General features: G+C 43.0%; 1 protein-coding gene across 1 annotated transcript; it reads left to right on the top strand.

Moving 5' to 3' along the window:
* Positions 1-4,480: 4,480 nt before the first annotated feature.
* On the top strand, positions 4,481-20,407 carry MAD2L2 (mitotic arrest deficient 2 like 2). The gene is made up of 8 exons (XM_032970739.2): positions 4,481-4,853; positions 7,777-7,895; positions 9,422-9,493; positions 9,626-9,726; positions 11,100-11,194; positions 12,027-12,100; positions 12,804-12,896; positions 16,255-20,407. The coding sequence occupies exons 1-8, from the start codon at positions 4,820-4,822 to the stop codon at positions 16,291-16,293; spliced, it is 627 nt and encodes a 208-aa protein (XP_032826630.1). The 5' UTR covers positions 4,481-4,819; the 3' UTR covers positions 16,294-20,407.
* The last annotated feature ends 483 nt before the right edge of the window (positions 20,408-20,890 follow it).

Here is a 20,890-nt window from a genome sequence, read left to right as displayed (position 1 = left end):
ACTGCATTTCCTGTATATGCAAAATTACGTGAAAATGTACCGGATTAGGCAATTAATATCTGCTTGTAATCACCCCCCCCCCCACAGTTAAACCGCCGATTAGCACGGTTGGCTACGCACAGCGCGAAAGAAGTTCATACATACAAACCTTGTCAGGCAGGCATGGCTGGCATGCTGTATCCCCTACGGGGGTATGGGGCCATGCATTTAGTAGGCAGGCAAACATCTGTCAAAACTTGACCTCCCCCCCCTCCCTGTACGCACGGACTTTTTACAGCCCCCCCCCCCCCGCGTATGTACGCTTGACGCCCCCCCCCGAATCCTATAGAACGGCCGATATTTAATCCACGCAGAAACGATAAAGGATTAATAATATTAACGTGTTTAAGCAAACAGATAGTCCACCGCCGGCTGCATTAAAGGATTAAGTTTGCATACCTTGGCCACTTATTTTGCTGAGCTTTTCAGTTTTCATGTATTTGGTATAGCCCTGTGAGCCATTCGGCTCTTTAATCGGGTGCAACCACAACAAACAAAAACATGAACAAGAAAACATCTTAAAGTGACTATGTGACTGTGTTAACAGAAAATCCAGGAAAAAACAGCAAAATATTCCTGAAAAAGCACCGTACACCAACGCTGTGTACAAAAATCCCAGTGGGATGCAAGTCAAACAACAACAACCACAAGACAACTTAGATTAAGGCCATCAGTTTAACTCCGTACTACAACAAACAAACATGGCCAAACCAAAAAACGTATTCGACATCACCAAAATAAAGCCAATAAAGCAATGTAACAATGATCATGGGGACTGTGACCGAATTTTCACAATAAACGACAAACAACATGTAACACCAAACCCTAGAGCCATAGCTGGCTGCATGCGTCACTCCACTGCGTGATAACTGCAGTCAGGGGTACGTACGGTGGCACACAAGTGACACCTCTCCCAGTCCCACTTCTCCCGGTAGTCCTTGTTGTCTGACAGCTGAAGACACTGCACTGTGGCTCATTTAAAGGCCAATGTAGATAAATTGTTATCGAGGCTTCATCACCCCCTTCCCTATGGTACGTACATTGTCAGTAGACCCCCATATGAAAGCGTACACATTTGGGTTAACCCCCCCCTCCCTCCTCCATGCGTACGTACTAAATGGATGGCCCCTAAACAGCGTGTGCTGCAGGAGATACAGAATGTGCCGCGATGTCGTACTGAATATTTCCATTGCTGTAAACGAGGGATGAACATCGCCCCAATGCTCATTTTAGCAATAAATACTTTGACTCTGACATATGCTTTGAGAGATGGGATCCGGTTTCATCCAATGCAGAATGTGGGGCCTAGAATGAGAGCTGATAAAAATAAACAGTGCATTAACCAACTCAAGGTACAAGACGACCCTTAAAATAGCAGCTATAAGAGCCATCAATCAATAGACATTGCATTCGTGCCTTCAGATAAACCACACGCACATACTACCGTGTGCAATTTTTCATTTTTAGCACACGAAGGGATTGATTTGATTGGTGGTGCTCTGGTAGTGGCACAATGGTTTGCATATACTGTTACAAGTGGCCAGCAAATTTTTGACAACATATTGAAAGTAACCAGACTCATAAAGAACTCCTCTTATCCATGATACTATTACCCATGACTCCCCTTTTCCTCGGGAACTGAGGTCCTCGAAAGCTTATATAATCCACGACCCTATTATTCATATTATCTGCAATAGCCCACGGTATTTCCAGTCCTGATTTTGCGGAATGGCTTATCAGCAATGTTTTTACAGACAAGAGTGGTTTATCAGCAAATTCACCCGATTATCCATGATTATCTGCAAAATGTCACAGAAAAAGTGTATCGAATTTACAGATAACCCTACGGATAATAGGGTCGGTGATGCTTGTCCCCCCACATCACGACGGATAATAGGGTGATTGCCATTACTGTACCTATAACGTGTAATGTTATATTTAGAACATCTAAACCCTAACATAAGTGAACGTATACCGTTTTTTAATAGACTAGCACGTCCCTCTGATGTTAGCCATGGCTGGAAATGTAATCCAGGGCACCATATGCAAAGTGTAGTTCACTAGCCACTGCACCACCACTCCATGCCGTATACTGTATTACATTGTTAAATTTACTTAAACTACCATCAACATCTGCCATTGTGTATTCACCGATGGATGATCTTCATGCTATCACCATCCCTAAGTGAATTGATGATACCTTTCATCTCACTACTGAGCTTAAACTGATCTCAAACTACTCTCCTAATATTTGTCTTGTAATTCTTAAATGACGACAGGCCACTTTTTACAACTGAAACTTCTGTACAGTGCCTGCGTTTTGTGGAAAGGGGTTTAAGTCCGTGGGCGAGGCATTGGAACGCCACAATACACGATTTTGGCAAACTCACCAAACCCGTGTTCTAAGTTAAACTTGACATTGTACGTGTTTGTTGGGGGTTTTTTTGTCTTTCCTCATTTGATGACAAAGTGTCTGGGAACAAAACTATTCAATCCCGTGGTCTAAGTTCTACTTGACGTTGGTACGTGTATGTTGGATTTTCTTTCGTATTGCCTCATCTGATGACAAAAGTGTCTTAAGAACTAAAAACTGTCGAGAAAAATGGCGAGGCCCTGCCCTCCGTTAGAGGACTGGGCAGAATTGTCCTGACTTGTCCATGGGTCAAATTTTTTCTACGGTAGGTCCAGTGAGTTTGTGACTCGGAGGCTAAAGGTTTACACAATAACGTGGGGGTTTATTTAAGGGTGATTCTGAAGGGGGCATTGGGTTCTGCAGTATGCCTAAGACCCATTTTTAGGCTTTTCTGTGTGTAACATTTGCAGTACTGCGTGTAATAATACAATCGCGACAGCTCCTCTTATCTATGATAATGTGGGAGACTGATATCCCGGATGCTATTATCCACAGGGTTATCCGTGGATTTACTCCAGTGACCTGCACAATTTTTGTTGTTGTAGATTCTCGGAATAGGGCCGTGGAGCCAACGTCTTTTACGGATAAGAGGAACTGCCGGTAATAGGGTCACGTATAAAAAGTTATCTCCAGTAAATTACATTTTAGCAGGAGAGCGTCACTGAGTGAGAATTCTCTTTTCCAGGAGGGTGCCGTTATTAGGATGCTTGGCCTCATTGTTGTGAGTGTAAATCATTTAGAAATGATGAATCCGAGGGAGATGTGAGTAAAACTGGAATTGGTCAAGTGGAAAAGTGGTCAGAGAATGAACCGCTGAGAAGCGAGGTTAATAAATCTGGGCAGACACACGTGAGTCAACTGGGGTTTTAACTACTTGGTACTAAGTTCATGGTTTCAGCACATTCATCAAATGACTGACCAAAAAAAACCCATCAGTTTCAATTTAGTTTTCGCTTTCGTTAAATCCCAGCTGTAAGAGTAAGTAAATAAAAAATCTGTTTGGCATGCGATGGATTTTTTTCTTCTTCCAACAGGACGTGTGGGAATCTCAAAGTAAAAACCTATGGGTTTGTCAAACGACAAATCGCTAAACCGGTAACCCGTTCGTAATGATCGATTACGGTTTCAAAATAACCAGGAACTGGCAATCGTTTCCTGTGGAATGCCACAGGAATCAATGATGCCCCAAGTGGTCGGGGCGACCGGACAAGCCGGCACGCCGCGTGCGACTCTGACGGGGCTGGAAGCAGCAGCAGCAGCCGCCGGGACTTGCGCGTCGAGACGACCTCGGCAAGTCTCCGCGTTCCTGTTTCTCGGTTAAAGTTGCAAGACGAAGGCGGCGATCAAGGTGCGAAGCCCCGCAAATTGGTGCTCGCGAGCGGAATGGCACCACCCGCACGTGGATGCAGCCTTTGGGCCAATGTTGGCCTCACGTTTGTTGTTGTTTTTTGACTGGGTTACCTGTGTGCTGGCCATGAAGAGTTGTTGCCCAGAACGTCTCCTGTTAGTTGCTTGTTTTTTATTTTATACGCTTTTATTTAACTCGCTGTCTGTTGTTGTTGTATCCTCAAATCTTGTAACTCAATTATAACCCACTTCCCAATGTGGTATCGACTTCAAACTTGGTATACTTATGTCATACCGATGGCAATACTATATTCTATTAAAAAATATATTTTTACACATTCTTTTTTATATGTTATGTTTCGTATTGGGTCTATTTGTCCACGCTCAACTGACGTTGGCTGTAAATCACCACGGCTCCCTTACGTTATGGCAAGCTTCGGAGCCACTTCCTGGAGTCGTGGAGTTCTGACATTACTCGTACGGTACATTTCATTAAAGCGTGTTTTTAAGTACTTTAAATATTACTGATTTTTTTTCAAGCTACACCACAGTGTTGTTGACGAATGTTGGATTTTTGTTTCCCCCTTTGGCGATGAGACGTGGTTTCCCCCTTTGGCGATGAGACGTGGGTGCATTGTGCCAGAAGCGTTTGAAACGTGGTTCTAGTGCCCTCTCGTGGCTGCCACGTGACATGAACACTCACGTGGTCAGCCACGCGACGTGAACACTCACGTGGTCAGCCACGTGGACCCCCCCCTACAGGACAACGCGAGTTACGTCCGGGTTAACAACGAGCGCCATGCGCGGCATTGTTGGCAATCCACTGCTGGATGGTGACCCGTTCACACCGTTTTGGGGGCGATTGTTTGACCATACTTCACCAGTCCGGGCCGTATGGCGCTCTGCCCTTTTTAATACCGCGTCTTAGTGCGGTGGATTCCCCTCTAAGCAGGTGATCGCGCAGGACGGGACTCGACACTGGGTGCTGTGCCCAGGCTCTCATCTTCATCAGTCACAATCATGAGCACCCGACAAGAGGTGAATCCCACGCAGGGTAAGAACCGAAATCCATCATCACGTTCACCAAACACCTCCACCACCATCGCCTCTCGTGGCGGATATAAAAAAACAAATATGTAGTTCCTGTATGAAAACATAACAATAGGTTTTAGCCCTTGCTAGCAAGAAAACTGGAGGCGTTAAGACGTTCAAACGCCAAATAGAAACATTTTGCAAGGAATCGAGTCCGCGTTAACCACACACAGTACTTGTGGTGAACATGCGAACGAACATGGCTCTGATAATTCTGTGTGAAACTGATTGGCCTACACCAGCCTTCTTTACGGCCTTGACGAGCAAGCGGTCCCAAACCTTTTTGGTACCAGGGACCGGTTTCGTGGAAGACAATTTTTGTCACGGACCGGGGGTGGGCTCATCATTGGGTCTTTTCCTCTTTTCAAAGAAGCTCTGCAGCGACGTTTGTTGTAGTTTTTTACTAATTTTGGCTACCAGGGATAGCGCTACATCCCTCGCATGCGCAGTTTACAGGAGGATTTGCACTCCTGTGAGAGTCTTTTGCCGCCGCTGATCTGACAGGAGGCGGAGCTCAGACGACAATGCGAGCGATGGGGGAGCAGGCTGTCAACACATGATGATGATGAAGATCATCTATCAATACAGATGATGATGAAGCTTCATCTATCAATGCAGATGATGATGATGAAGCTTCATCTAGCAATACAGATGATGAAGCGTCATCTATCAATGCAGATGATGATGAAGCGTCATCTATCAATACAGATGATGATGAAGCTTCATCTATCAATACAGATGATGATGAAGCTTCATCTATCAATACAGATGATGATGAAGCTTCATCTATCAATACAGATGATGATGAAGCGTCATCTATCAATACAGATGATGATGAAGCTTCATCTATCAATACAGATGATGAAGCTTCATCTATCAATACAGATGATGATGATGATGAAGCTTCATCTATCAATACAGATGATGATGATGATGAAGCTTCATCTATCAATACAGATGATGATGATGATGAAGCGTCATCAATACAGATGATGATGAAGCGTCATCTATCAATACAGATGATGAAGCTTCATCTATCAATACAGATGATGATGAAGCGTCATCTATCAATACAGATGATGATGATGATGAAGCTTCATCTATCAATACAGATGATGATGATGATGAAGCTTCATCTATCAATACAGATGATGATGATGATGAAGCTTAATCTATCAATACAGATGATGATGAAGCTTCATCTATCAATACAGATAATGATGAAGCGTCATCTATCAATACAGATGATGATGATGAAGCTTCATCTATCAATACAGATGATGATGAAGCTTCTATCAATACAGATGATGATGAAGCTTCATCTATCAATACAGATGATGATGAAGCTTCATCTATCAATACAGATGATGATGAAGCTTCATCTATCAATACAGATTATGATGAAGCTTCATCTATCAATACAGATGATGATGAAGCTTCATCTATCAATACAGATGATGATGATGAAGCTTCATCTATCAATACAGATGATGATGATGAAGCTTCGCTCGCTCACCCACCGCTCACCACCTGCTGCTGCTGCTGTGCGGCCCGGTTCCCTTCTACGTGACTTTACCGAAAGAATCAAGAAGATGAATCCCTGCAGTCACGAAAGCTTTAAATCGAGGGGGTTGGGGACCCCTGGCCTGTAGTTTCACCAGTGTCAGACCAGAGAACAGCGCCAAAAAGCGAACAAGGACAATGCCACTATCAGGGTATTTATAGCTCGGCGTGAGCAGCTACAAAATGGGACCTTTTTGCCAGTGTGAAAGTATGAAAGAATAAGAATAGATACTCTTTGGTGCTTTCGGTGAAGTCACGTAGGTATATTTTATTTTATACCTACGTGGACTTTACCGAAAGAACCAAAGAGTATGGATTCCTGCAGTCACGAAAGCTTCAAAGATTGAATAAGAATAGGGTTTTACCCTTTCTGGCAATAAAACATGTGTTAAGATGTTCAAACACCAAATGGAAACCTTTTGCAAGGAATTATCGGAGCATGTTTTTGTTTGCATGTTCTCACAAGTACGTGTGGTTAATGCGAACTGGTCACAGCCATAGGAATGTGGAATGTTTCACCCCACTGGCTAAATGATTAAAATTTTACTCTTGATAAAAAAATGTCCACCCTCATCATGTTCTGTCGTTGCATCTTCATCATCATACTGGAGTGCATTGTATTCATAATAGCCATCAGTAATGATTAATCCACTGCTAGATGAAGGCCTCTTGGAGTTGCAATCCATCTGAAGCCTGCGCACAACCTCATTGCGGGGGGCCTGGACCTCGCCAGTAAACATGGAACGTTGGGCCAACGTTGATCCAATTTTCCATGGTTGTGTTATTGACACATCTTCAGTTTGTTAATTTAGATTGTTACTGTTTGTATGTATGTTGAACTTCTTTTGCACCGTACGTAGCCAACTGCGCTAATCAGCGGTGCGGGGGAAGAACAACAAATTAAACTCAAAAAGCAGCTCTAAAGGAATTCGTTTGTCAATCTAGATGATGATTTAAAAGTGCACAGCTCCAGTAGCTTCCTAATATCGGAAGGAAGAGCGTTCCAGACGGCCGCAGAAGCTCATCTGAAAGCGCGCGATGTAGGGACCATTTTTGTTCGATGTTTAGCCAGAAGCTGCTGTGAGGATGACGTGATGATGGCTCATGCTCCTTGACGAGACCAGCAAGGTATTGTGGTTCATTCGTGGCAAGCACTTTGTGTGTAACGAGTGTGACCTTATTATGAGTGGTGCTGGTCACCCACCCCCTCGTGTGCCACAGTGCTGGGCCCTTCATAGGTGCTACTGGCTAACAGAAAATTGGCCCCCAACAGTCTCGTTAAGGCGACACACGGGGGATCTCTTTGTCTTTTCTCCTTCCAGTGGCTGCGGACATCCTCTGCGAGTTCCTGGAAGTTGCAGTCCACATGATCCTCTATGTGCGGCAACTTTACCCGCTCGGCATCTTTGAGAAACGCAGAAAGTACAACGTGCCCGTGCAGGTACAATGTCAATAATCCCTTATTGGAACCTCAGAATGTTTTTTTTTAAATACTTGTTTATATAATTAATGTATTATTGTGTTTTCCCCCTCTCCTTGCAATTGTCTCCATTTGTAAAATGAGATCATGCATAATAGAGTTTTTTTTGTGGGTTAGATCACGTAAATATAAATGTGTCGTTTAACCTGCCACTACCCGACGCAGCCAATTATTAAGGGTTGTCACGTAAACAAATAAGAGCCAATTAGTTACTAGTTCAGCACAGCGGTGTGTTGGTGAGTAAACCCACAACATTTACAATTAAGATAATGCAGCTGGGAGAATCAGTGCTTTCCTGATGGGAATACCTCAGTCTCGCTTTCTCTTCACTCACATTCGCATCACCTTCACTGACATTTCGCTGAGCCAGGGTCACTCTTTGCAAATTAGACTATCTTGGTCCCCTCGAGTTTCCCTTAACTGGCTAAACAAAAAAAATATACACTTGAAACTTTATTTTTCCTCATCATCCTCACCGTCCCTTAGCATAGTGTCCCCACAGAGTATGAGAATCATTGATAAGTTAAAAAAAAATGTCATAAATTATTGTCCTAAATTGTATATAGTTTTTTTTAATGCGTGTTTATAAATTTACGTAATTGTTGTTAACGCGATAAGTCAAGAAATATGTGCAGTTTGTGCTGTCTGGTTGCCTGGGTGAAAAGTGATGGAGCCATGTCTGAACCCAGTCCTGGTCAGCTGGTTCAAACACACAATAGCAAACAGATTTATAATTACTGTAACTTACTTAGCCCTCTGATGTGTATTAGAGCTGTACCGTGCCTTGTTTGGAATGATGTCCGACATTTCGGGCCATGTGCCGGGAACTCCTTTAGGAATGGAATCATCAGAAATCATGCCAAAAACACACAGTACACAAGACAGCACAAACACATAACTGATTTATATTAATAAAAGTGTTTTAAAAATGTATAAAGTGTTAACTTCCTTCCAAAAAACATTCCACACATGAACAGAATATCAATGTAAACGGTACGCACCTTTTTAACAAATATTTTTTGAAATAAATTCAATCTGGATGTGGTGAACAATTTGAATTTACAACAAGTAGATACGCTCCGAAATGTTATCAAATGACAGTTAGAATTAATCACACGTGAGCAATTTACCACAAACGCACCTCGCTCTTTAAAATCTCGGGACGCTAAGCTGCGGAGTTGAACCTGGATAGTACTTGAATGGGCGGACAACCATGCGCATTCGTGACAGACAGCAGAGGGCAGTGCCGAACATCCATTGTCCCATCGGCACGCTGTCCATCTTTACTAATCCGCACCGACCAGCACGGTGAAGCGTGGCCAGTTCATCTCCGCGTGACCCACGCGGCATGGGTAGGCACTCATCCAGCAGTGCATTAACTAAAGGCCTCGGATTATGTTGCTTGCTGACCCACACCGGGCAGGCTCGGCACAGCCCGCCGGCACGGCTAAAAAGGAGGTTTGAGTTGCTTCTGTGTTTGTCTGCAGATGTCTTGCCACCCAGAGGTGAACAGATACATCGAGGATACTTTGCACTGCATTCGGCCTCTGTTGGAACAGGTGTGTTTTGGAGTGTATTGTTACACACTACAGTTACAGATTGACATTATATGGTACTACACATGCACTTGCTTAGCTGCCCTGAGTGTGTTTACATTGTGGGGTTCCATCATTGCCTTTCCGCAACGACAGAATGCCGTGGAGCAGTTTGTGGTGGCCATTGTGAACAAGGAGAACAAGCCGGTGGAGCGGTTTGTCTTCGAGATATCGCCACCCAACGTTGCGTCACACAGGTAACCGTCACGATCATTGTCGTCGTCGTTGGCGATGATCATTCCACTGCTAGGTAAAGGCCACCATCCCTTGCAGTCCTGTGATCAATCTACCTAGAATCTGCACACGAGCTGTAACAGCTTGAAATGTATTTGAATTGTAACGTTGCTAAGTAAACAACTTTGAAACAACAAATACTGTTTTGATTTAAAGCTTTCGTGACTGCAGGGATTCATATTCTTGGTTCTTTCGGTAAATTCACGTAGAAGGGAAACAATAAAATAATAAAATATAAAACAATTAAATTATTGCGATGTTTCGACCGCAACACAAGCAATCATCATCAGGTGTGAAAACCACAGCAAGAAAATTTGAAAAAAGTGGCTTTTTTAACATTAGCACCACGGAGAGCGATTTTGGCAGTTATTTAGATGGACGAGTTCATCTATGTTCGGAAAAGAGGAGGGGGGAGACGAAAATAATGGATGCGGTCTGCAAGCCACCATAAGCGTGAACAATCAATTAAGACCCCAAATGGTTTATCCAAGCCTTCCAATGATTGCTAAGCCAGAATCCATCTTCTTGGTTGAAATTGTCTCTTTTTGTATATGTGGATAGCCTCATGAACGAATCTCTCATGGTAGCCAGATGTCTTGCATGAGATTGACTTCTCCAAGACAGAGGTTCTTTGCAAGCCATTTGGCTACCATGAGAGATTCGTTCATGAGGCTATCCACATATACAAACACGGAGACAATTTCAACCGAGAAGATGGATTCTGGCTTAGCAATCATTGGAAGGATTGGGTAAACATGATTGTTCACGCTTATGGTGGCTTTTAGACCGCATCCATTATTTTCGTCTCCCCCCTCCTCTTTTCCGAACATAGATGGACTCGTCCATCTGAATAACTGTCAAATCGCTCTCCGTGGTGGTAACGTAAAAAAAACGCCACTTTTTTCAAATTTTCTTGCTGTGGTTTTCACACGTGATGATGATTGCTTGTGTTGCAGTCGAAACGTCGTGAGAATTTTATTGTTTTATATTTTTATTATTTTATTGTTTCCCTTCTACGTGACTTTACCGAAAGAACTAAAAATAACAAATACTGTATTCTTGTTGAAAAGTATTTACCTAGGCCGGTGTGCCCAAGTCTTTCTGACCTTGAGTTTGCCAAAAAAATCATGATCAGGCACTCTGTTGTAGTGCTTTAAGAAAGTCCCTGCACATAAATCGGAAATTGTCCACGCTGAAGAAAACCCTGTGAGCTTACCTGTTGAAGATAACCGTGATTTGGCCATGCGTGCACATAACAGATCACACACATAAAGGATGCACACCTCATGGTTGGAGCTCACTCAGTAAGCCTGCACTGTTCTCGCCCCATTGGCAGCTTAGATGAGATGCTGGCCGGGCTTGAGAAAGCTCTACGAGCCTTCCTGCTCAAGATCAGCGTGGCCGACTCCATCCTCGAGGAGAACCCTGCAGGTGCTCTTCCACCGAGGGTTCACCTTTATACCTTCGACTTTAGCCCTTTCCCCGGCTGTATAGCACATCGCATTAAGCAGCTGCGCGGTAACATGTTGCGCTTTGGTGGTGAGATGTTAACTACCTCACCCGGTATACATGAGGTTCGCGGGTTCGATCCCGACCCTGACGCCTGTGGTATATTTGGAGTTTGCGTGTTTCCCTCCTCCCGTGGTCGTGTAGATTTTTCTCAAGGTCCTCCAGTTTTTCCCTTTACATTTATAATCAACGTACTTTTAGAGTCTTTGACTGCTATAAACGTCCACGTGATAAGCCACTTCTGATAAAGAGCGACATAGCTCAGTGGGCTTTAACTGGTAAATTGTTATTTTGGTCTTCATCTGAACCACATTGTCCCATGATATTCCAGTGGCCCTTTCAATCATTGGTGATCTTGTCTTTGAGGGTCACGAATATGCATATAAAGCATTTGTTTGCATCAGCCGTTGTGCGTACCGTAATCCAGCTGGGAGGAGGAGCGGTGGCGCAGTGGTTCGTGTACTGCGCTAGGAACCCGGCGGCCTGCATTCGATTCACGGCCACAGTTCAGCATCAACGGTGATTGATATCTGAACCGGTCCTGGGTCTGTCTTACCCTCCCTTCACCGAGCTCTCCTGAGTAGAGTTGTGTAGCATAATGGAAAGGGGATTTTATTTTTGTCGGATATGATCGATGTTTAGTTCAGCATAAGAGGAGAAATGGATAAACATCTATTGTATATCAACAGTAAAATGATGATACACATTTTCAATAACATGTGTCTGTTTTGTGTGCAATTGTATTGTTTTATAGATTGTTCTTTCACAATATTTGTGCACACATTGGAGAACGCCATGGCGAGTACAGAGGTTGTTCAAATGCAAAAGGTAATTCTTTGCACTTTCATAACCCCCCCCCCCCCACCTTACAGAGTGGCAGGTCAGGATGGTTTAAAAACAGGAAATTGAAACCACGCAGACTAACACTTTTTACATATTTTTTTTGTCAATACGGCCATCGTCAACATCGGCGTGCCGCATTATTAAATGATCGGTATGTACAGATAGGGTCACCAAGCAAGTGAGACTCTTCTTAAGTCGGCGGACTGTTTTTTATTCCTGCACGTCCATCAGTTGTTTGGCTCTTGTGAGATATAAAATATTGCCTGGCAAGATAATCGATATTAAATTACACTTGTGGATTTTTGATTGCAGTCCAAAACGGTTTCGTGATTAACTACACCACTGTGATGGAAATCACCTGTATGAAAACAGTGGCACAAAGACATTTATCTGCTGATTGAGAATAGACATGGATTGATATATATAAGCAGAACTCCATTCTGTGTCTCCGCACATAAAAATCAAATAAAAAAGATGTAGTCTATCAGCCAGACCATCAGCAGATTCAGGCTTGTTAAACAAATATTGCAGGATTACCAGATTTTATTGGGACGCGTATGCCATATAAAGTATGGTACCCCAATTCAATGCAAAACGCAATAATATACAGAAGCTCATTGTGTTTTACCGTAGAGCATTGACTCATCTGTTGTGTTATTTCTGTGGATGCACTTTGGCATCATGGAAGAGCTTTCCGTTGGTCCAAGCTGATGAAGAAGAGGTAGCGATGTCTTCAGCAAGAATGGTCCCTTTGAAGACCTTGTCTTCGGCCATATTTAAAGTAAGTATGGATTGGAATTCCAAACACACGGAACAGATGTAATGTTTTGACAAGAGGATATGTAACTTGCCTTTTCTCTGTATCTACTATCGTGAGATGCTACTCTTTAGCTATGATGATGTGTGCGAGTGTTAATGTTTGTAACCGGTCAATTTTGTATGGCTGCTTCGAGTGAAATTTTAATTTGTTTTAATCATAAAATGTGTGTGCGTTCAGTACATTGCTTATTTGACCGTCACGTTCGCACTGACCAATTCACCCTTTCCCGTTCCAAGACGTCTGCAAGTTGCAGGGTGGGTGCCCCGTTCACCACTGAATCTAGGAACGCGCAAGCGTTTATCGTTAATTTGATTTAGAGGCACAGCATCATTGTTTTTGTACTCTCCGCAGAGAACTGTAGCGACACGACTCTATGATAGCTGGCGCCAAACTGTTCCACATGTCCTCCCGCATGGCCTTGTGGGAGCCTTGGTACGTCTTTGGGGTGGAAAACGCACCGATAAAGTTATTGTATTTGTTTTTCTTCCGATTCGTTTGCAATGACGTACATGTACGTCAACGGAATGAAATCGGAAGAAAGACTGGGAAAGGGTTAACCGCCCCCCAACCAGTCCCGGCAAATGGCATCTGCCATATACCCGCAGTGTCCGCAATGGCTACACAAAGACAGTGACGGTCTGAGGCAGGCCCCACGCAACAAATGCAGGTCTGTTTTTTTTAACATGGCTGCGCAACAAATATCCTTTACGCAGAAACCCATTAAGGACTTTTGTTCAGAGTTAAAAAGTTATTCAATTTAAGCTGTTGCCCATTTATTATTCTCAGTTTTATATTTCTATTAGAAGTTTTGCTTTTAGAAAGCTTCTTGGCTTATATTGTAAACCACATGGTAATGTACAGAACTGTATAGTAATTTATTTGTAATCACTTACAGTGAGGGAAAAAAGTTTTGATCCTCTGCTGATTTTGTACGTTTGCCCACTGACAAAGAAATGATCAGTCTATAATTTTAATGGTAGGTTTATTTGAACAGTGAGAGACAGAATAACAACAACAAAATCCAGAAAAACGCATGTCAAAAAAGTTATAAATTTATTGCATTTTAATGAGGGAAATAAGTATTTGACCCCCTCTCAGTCAGAAAGATTTCTGGCTCCCAGGTGTCTTTTATACAGGTAACAAGCTGAGATTAGGAGCATACTCTTAAAGGGAGTGCTCCTAATCTCAGCTTGTTACCTGTATAAAGGGCACCTGTCTAAAGAAGCAATCAATCAGATTCCAAACTCACCACCATGGCCAAGACCAAAGAGCTCTCCAAGGATGTCAGGGACAAGATTGTAGACCTACACAAGGCTGGAATGGGCTGCAAGACCATTGCTAAGCAGCTTGGTGAGAAGGTGACAACAGTTGGTGTGATTATTCGCAAATGGAAGAAACACAAAAGAACTGTCAATCTCCCTCGGCCTGGGGCTCCATGCAAGATCTCACCTCGTGGAGTTGCAATGATCATGAGAACGGTGATGAATCAGCCCAGAACTACACGGGAGGATCTTGTCAATGATCTCAAGGCAGCTGGGACCATAGTCACCAAGAAAACAATTGGTAACACACTACGCCGTGAAGGACTGAAATCCTGCAGCGCCCGCAAGGTCCCCCTGCTCAAGAAAGCACATATACATGCCCGTCTGAAGTTTGCCAATGAACATCTGAATGATTCAGAGGGCAACTGGGTGAAAGTGTTGTGGTCAGATGGGACCAAAATGGAGCTCTTTGGCATCAACTCAACTCGCCGTGTTTGGAGGAGGAATGCTGCCTATGATCCCAAGAACACCATCCCCACCGTCAAACATGGAGGTGGAAACATTATGCTTTGGGGGTGTTTTTCTGCTAAGGGGACAGGACAACTTCACCGCATCAAAGGGACGATGGACGGGGCCATGTATAATCTTGGGTGAGAACCTCCTTCCCTCAGCCAGGGCATTGACAATGGGTCGTGGATGGGTATTCCAGCATGACAATGACCCAAAACACACGGCCAAGGCAACAAAGGAGTGGCTCAAGAAGAAGCACATTAAGGTCCTGGAGTGGCCTAGCCAGTCTCCAAACCTTAATCCCATAAAAAATCTGTGGAGGGAGCTGAAGGTTCGAGTTGCCAAACGTCAGCCTCGAAACCTTAATGACTTGGAGAAGATCTGCAAAGAGGAGTGGGACAAAATCCCTCCTGAGGTGTGTGCAAAGCTGGTGGCCAACTACAAGAAACGTCTGACCTCTGATTGCCAACAAGGGTTTTGCCACCAAGTACTAAGTCATGTTTTGCAGAGGGGTCAAATACTTATTTCCCTCATTAAATGCCGTCCTCCAGACAATTCAGAACATTTTTGACATGCGTTTTTTCTGGATTTTGTTGTTGTTATTCTGTCTCTCACTGTTCAAATAAACCTACCATTAAAATTATAGACTGATCATTTCTTTGTCAGTGGGCAAACGTACAAAATCAGCAGGGGAGCAATTACTTTTTTCCCTCACTGTAGTTCTCAGTGATATTGTTTAAAACAGTTTTTTTATTTGTTTTCGTCCAATAATCTATATGTGCATGGTGTAAATGTCATTTTCTGTATCTCTCCGTTTCATATATCCGCTTATATCTCGGACCCCAGTGAGTTGGATATGCGATGGTGCGCTGTGTTCTGTGGCTGAAACCACCAAACTCTTTGCACTGAGAAATATTTGATGCAGAGTGGAGTTTTCAAGTAGGTTGCCTTAGTTCATTAATAAATAAGCACCATGAAGCACTAAATAACTGCTCCATGCATGCATTGCATTCCTGCAAATAAACGACCACTTACTACGCATGCTTTGGGAAACAATGGCATTTGACCATTTACATTTTAATTAAGTTATTGCATTTTGTTTTATGCTTCAGCAACATTCATCTCGCATCACAGAGCAAAGATAACACATGCACGGTCTTTTTTTGTCAATCCACTGCTGGACGAGGGCCTCGCCACACCATGCAAGTCGTAGGGGCTATTTGACTATAAGTCGCACAAGTCGTTGTGGTTTTGTCAAGGTGGGAGCATACAAGTACAGGACAACAGTACATATTGTTGCACTGATCTCTATTGTCTAACATGCAACCAAAAATTGTTATGGCCTATAACACCTGCCATGCATGGTGGTCACTCAACCAAAGCACTTATCTAGGCTGAACAATGCATAGCTTTCGAGATATGATGAGATCAGGTGCATTATGGGTGAGTAAGTAATGAGCCAAGGTAACAAAGTAATAGATATCTTAGATAATGCATATGTTTGTGTTTTAACATTGTGGAATTGTTGTTTGTTTGTGTGGCTGCAGATGCAAATGTATGTGGAGGAGAGTTCAACCAAGACTTAATAAGAACAAGAATACATTATTATATAGCATTGCTCATACAAAATTGCATCTCACAGTGCTGTACAGTACATCCTCGTTTTACGCGGTAGATGCGTTCCTGAAAAGTGCCGCGTTAAGTGAAAAACGCGTTTCACCAACACAATTTCCCCATAACTAATGTAACGATAAGGTTTGCCGGGGATTCGATGTACGACCAAACGCAGACAGTGAGATGGTGGGACAAAAAATGGAGGGGTACGCTGCCGCGTCACTGTCTCATTCCGTGTTACTGTATCAGTCTGCTCAGCTGCGTGGTTGAAGAAAGTAGTTCGTCATCGACCGCACAGAGACTGCGGTATAACGGGTGCATTCCGTGTTGTAACTTTCTAAAAAAAAACAGATGGGGAGCCAATGAAGGGAATTCAGCACCTCAGCATAATTTTGGACTGATTTAATCTGTTAAATACGAAAATTCGGGAGACCATATGAAAGAGAATTGCAGTAAAACAGCCTGGAAGGTACAAAGGCATGAATGAATGTTTCAGCAGCAGCAGAGTGAGTTAGAGATGTACTATTAAGATGAAAGAAATTACATTTACAGGAAAGACAAGTATGGCGAGTAAAAGACAGCTCCAAATCCAAAATGTGTACAGTGAAGGGAAAAAAGTATTTGATCCCCTGCTGATTTTGTATGTTTGCCCACTGACAAAGAAATGATCAGTCTATAATTTTAATGGTAGGTTTATTTGAACAGTGAGAGACAGAATAACAACAACAAAATCCAGAAAAACGCATGTCAAAAATGTTATAAATTGATTTTCATGAGGGAAATAAGTATTTGACCCCTCTGCAAAACATGACTTAGTACTTGGTGGCAAAACCCTTGTTGGCAATCACAGAGGTCGGACGTTTCTTGTAGTTGGCCACCAGGTTTGCACATATCTTAGGAGGGATTTTGTTGCACTCCTCTTTGCAGATCTTTTCCAAGTCATTAAGGTTTTGAGACTGACGTTTGGCAACTCGAACCTTCAGCTCCCTCCACAGATTTTCTATGGGATTAAGTTCTGGAGACTGGCTAGGCCACTCCAGGACCTTAATGTGCTTCTTCTTGAGCCATTCCTTTGTTGCCTTGGCCGTGTGTTTTGGGTCATTGTCATGCTGGAATACCCACCCACCACCCATTTTCAATGTCCTGGCTGAGGGAAGGAGGTTCTCACCCAAGATTTGATGATACATGGCCCCGTCCATCGTCCCTTTGATGCGGTGAAGTTGTCCTGTCCCCTTAGCAGAAAAACACCCCCAAAGCATAATGTTTCCACCATGTTTGACGGTGGGGATGGTGTTCTTGGAGTAATAGGCAGCATTCCTCCTCCTCCAAACACGGCGAGTTGAGTTGATGCCAAAGAGCTCCATTTTGGTCTCATCTGACCACAACACTTTCACCCAGTTGTCCTCTGAATCATTCAGATGTTCATTGGCAAACTTCAGACGGGCATGTATATGTGCTTTCTTGAGCAGGGGGACCTTGCGGGCGCTGCAGGATTTCAGTCCTTCACGGCGTAGTGTGTTACCAATTGTTTTCTTGTTTACTATGGTCCCAGCTGCCTTGAGATCATTGACAAGATCCTCCCGTGTAGTTCTGGTCTGTTTCCTCACCGTTCTCATGATCATTGCAACTCCACGAGGTGAGATCTTGCATGGACCCCCAGGCCGAGGGAGATTGACAGTTCTTTTGTGTTTCTTCCATTTGCGAATAATCGCACCAACTGTTGTCACCTTCTCACCAAGCTCCTTGGCAATGGTCTTGTAGCCCATTCCAGCCTTGTGTAGGTCTACACTCTTGCCCCTGACATCCTTGGAGAGCTCTTTGGTCTTGGCCATGGTGGAGAGTTTGGAATCTGATTGATTGATTGTTTCTGTGGACAGGTGTCTTTTATACAGGTAACAAGCTGAGATTAGGAGCACTCCCTTTAAGAGTCTGCTCCTAATCTCAGCTCGTTATCTGTATAAAAGACACCTGGGAGCCAGAAATATTTCTGATTGAGAGGGGGTCAAATACTTATTTCCCTCATTAAAATGCAAATCAATTTACAACATTTTTGACATGCGTTTTTCTGGATTTTTTTTGTTTTTATTCTGTCTCTCACTATTCAAATAAACCTACCATTAAAATTATAGACTGATCATTTCTTAGTTAGTGGGCAAACGTACAAGATCAGCAGGGGATCAAATACTTTTTCCCTCGCTGTACTTGACAACAATCAAGTCAGAGTTGAATAAATAAAGCTTGTGGTAGAAATTTCAATTGACCTTTTGTTACCGATGAGGATACCGGTTTTCCATGCTATAGTAATCCCTCGCCAACCACGAGGATTAGGTTCCTGAAAACCCTTGCGGTTGGTAAATTTGTGGTTGGTAAAGTCCAGAGGCCTATGGGAAAAAGGGGGTTAGGGGAACCACTGCCATGGTCAGACTCGTCATAGCTTAAGTTGCCCGTTTATTAACTAAAGGCCGAATAAAATACAGTGCATTACACAATAACATAATAAAATATAAAGAAACATTACATTAATGTAACATACCTTTAATATTAACAATGACGAGATGATAGGAGAAGGGCTCAGCCCACCCTCTTCCTCCAGGTCACAGATGCAAAGAGGAGATGATGTTTCCAAGTGGGAGAAAGTAGGCAAGGAAAAGTCGAGGACCAAGAGTAGAACACGACAGATTAAGAATATGCACCTTTTATAGAATAGAAATACAGCAATATTGATCATAACGATTAGAGAACCAAGCGAGAAAAGCTTCAGAGGCTCCCACGCGGTCAAGTGTGTCTAAGGCAGCCGATAAATCCAGGAGAACCAAACAGAGCCAAAAGATGATTCGGGAACACGCAATAGAGCAGTGTTAGTTGAATGATTTGCCCGTAAACCAGAATGCAGTGGATCATAAAAGTTATATTTGATAAGGTGGTTAATTGAATGGATAAGCATGACATGTTCAAAGAATCTTAGATATGCTCTTTGGTTCTTTCGGTAAAGTCACGTAAGCCAAAGGCTTATTCCACCTGATCATGGACGCTTGTGTTGCGCCCGAAACGTCGTGATTTATTTTATACCCACGTGACTTTATTGAAAGAACCACAGTATGGATTCCTGCAGCCACGAAAGCTTCAAATCATTCTTAGATATGAAAGGGAAATTAGAAACAGGATGAAAATGTACTAAAGTATGGTAGAGTGAGGGGTTTTCTTTTCATCAGAATCGGGGTAACAGTTGCCATCTTTATTTAATTTGGGACAGGATGAGAAGAAATTGATTGATCCATGATTTAGGTTATCTACAGAGCAAGGGGCAATAAATGGGGACATTAAAGGACCGAGTCGGGAAGTGTTCTTTTTAGGTCACGAATTATCAAACCTCTCGCCCTTTCGTGAAGAAGTGAAGGGAGATCCAGGGAGGACGGAGAGGACGAGGGAGACCTTGACGAGTCAAAGATGGAACAATAGACGCTCTAATATCCTGTATTATATTTTAAAAATATATACAAATCAAATGTCTCACAAAGGGCTGCAGGTAACAATGAACTCCTGATGAATGTGACCATGTGCTCCAACCCACGCTGCCCATCGGAATTGCCTTCCCTCTGGACTAAGCTGTCCGTATAGTCATTAATTCTGTGCACTGTAAAGTTTAGAGAACATGCAGTAATGTGGCTCTTTGCTGATTGCTGGCAAGCTGGTCCATGAGGACGACGTAGCTTTGTGGTCGGTGTTAATTTATGGTAATGTGAAGCGGATCGAAGTATCGTTCATGACTTGACTGTGGTCATGTTGTTTTTGGAATAGTTTTGGGCAGGCAAAGCTCATACTATTGCTATCTTGGGGTAGGTCTTTTGTATTGCACGACATTGACACGTTTTTTTAATGAACAATCATTGTTTTTACCTATTGCTGCACAATGTTTGCATTCATGTGGGCACGCACGGGTGTGAAGGATATAATGTATTTGTTTCATATTTTTTTACAATACAGTGCGTGTAGTTGGTAAATACGAAGGTATACTGAGCGTCGCAATGTTTTTAGCAATATTGTATGCTTCAGATTTCTATACCAATAAAATGCTGTGGCGATGGAGTGATGAGATCAGCTTATTTGCAGGAGAGAGGGATAGATTGTGGGATCGCAGGACCGTGTGGAGAGGCGGATGGATTGGGAAGCTTTCATCCAGCACTGGACAAAACGTGGATGATGATGAACATATACTACTGTCACATTGGAATAAATTCTCAATGGTTGATGTGGGGATAGCTGAGGTTTTCCCCTTTTAAAACGACTTACTGTGCCTTAAACACTTTTCTATGAAGTCAAATTACTGTATCAACCATGCCATACTGTTAAGGCAACTGAGGTGGCCCAATTACAGGTTAGTATCATGAGCCAGCACCACCGAGATATCCTGGGTTTGAATCGAGACAGCCACCAGCGATTTCACTCTGCTCAAGCACTGTTTAGTCAGTTAAATGTCTCAGGCTGGTCAGCAGTGTCCGTACACAGAATTCATTACGCTTTGTTTTGCACTTAATTTAGTTACATTCCATCTCTGAAAATGAAATATAC

Source organism: Petromyzon marinus, chromosome 44, assembly GCF_048934315.1.
Source record: "Petromyzon marinus isolate PM22_M1 ecotype Great Lakes invasive population chromosome 44, UKy_Petmar_22M1.pri1.0, whole genome shotgun sequence".
In the NCBI taxonomy this organism is placed as follows: domain Eukaryota; kingdom Metazoa; phylum Chordata; class Hyperoartia; order Petromyzontiformes; family Petromyzontidae; genus Petromyzon; species Petromyzon marinus.
This window is presented reverse-complemented; position numbering and strand designations above follow the sequence as displayed.

Bases quoted from the DNA above. Each gene is read 5' to 3' on its own strand.
- MAD2L2 (XM_032970739.2), top strand. From the start codon at position 4,820: ATGAGCACCCGACAAGAGGTGAATCCCACGCAGG. The intron at 7,896-9,421 runs GTACAATGTCAA...GTTTGTCTGCAG, and splicing joins AGTACAACGTGCCCGTGCAG to ATGTCTTGCCACCCAGAGGT. The intron at 9,727-11,099 runs GTAACCGTCACG...CCCCATTGGCAG, and splicing joins CCCAACGTTGCGTCACACAG to CTTAGATGAGATGCTGGCCG.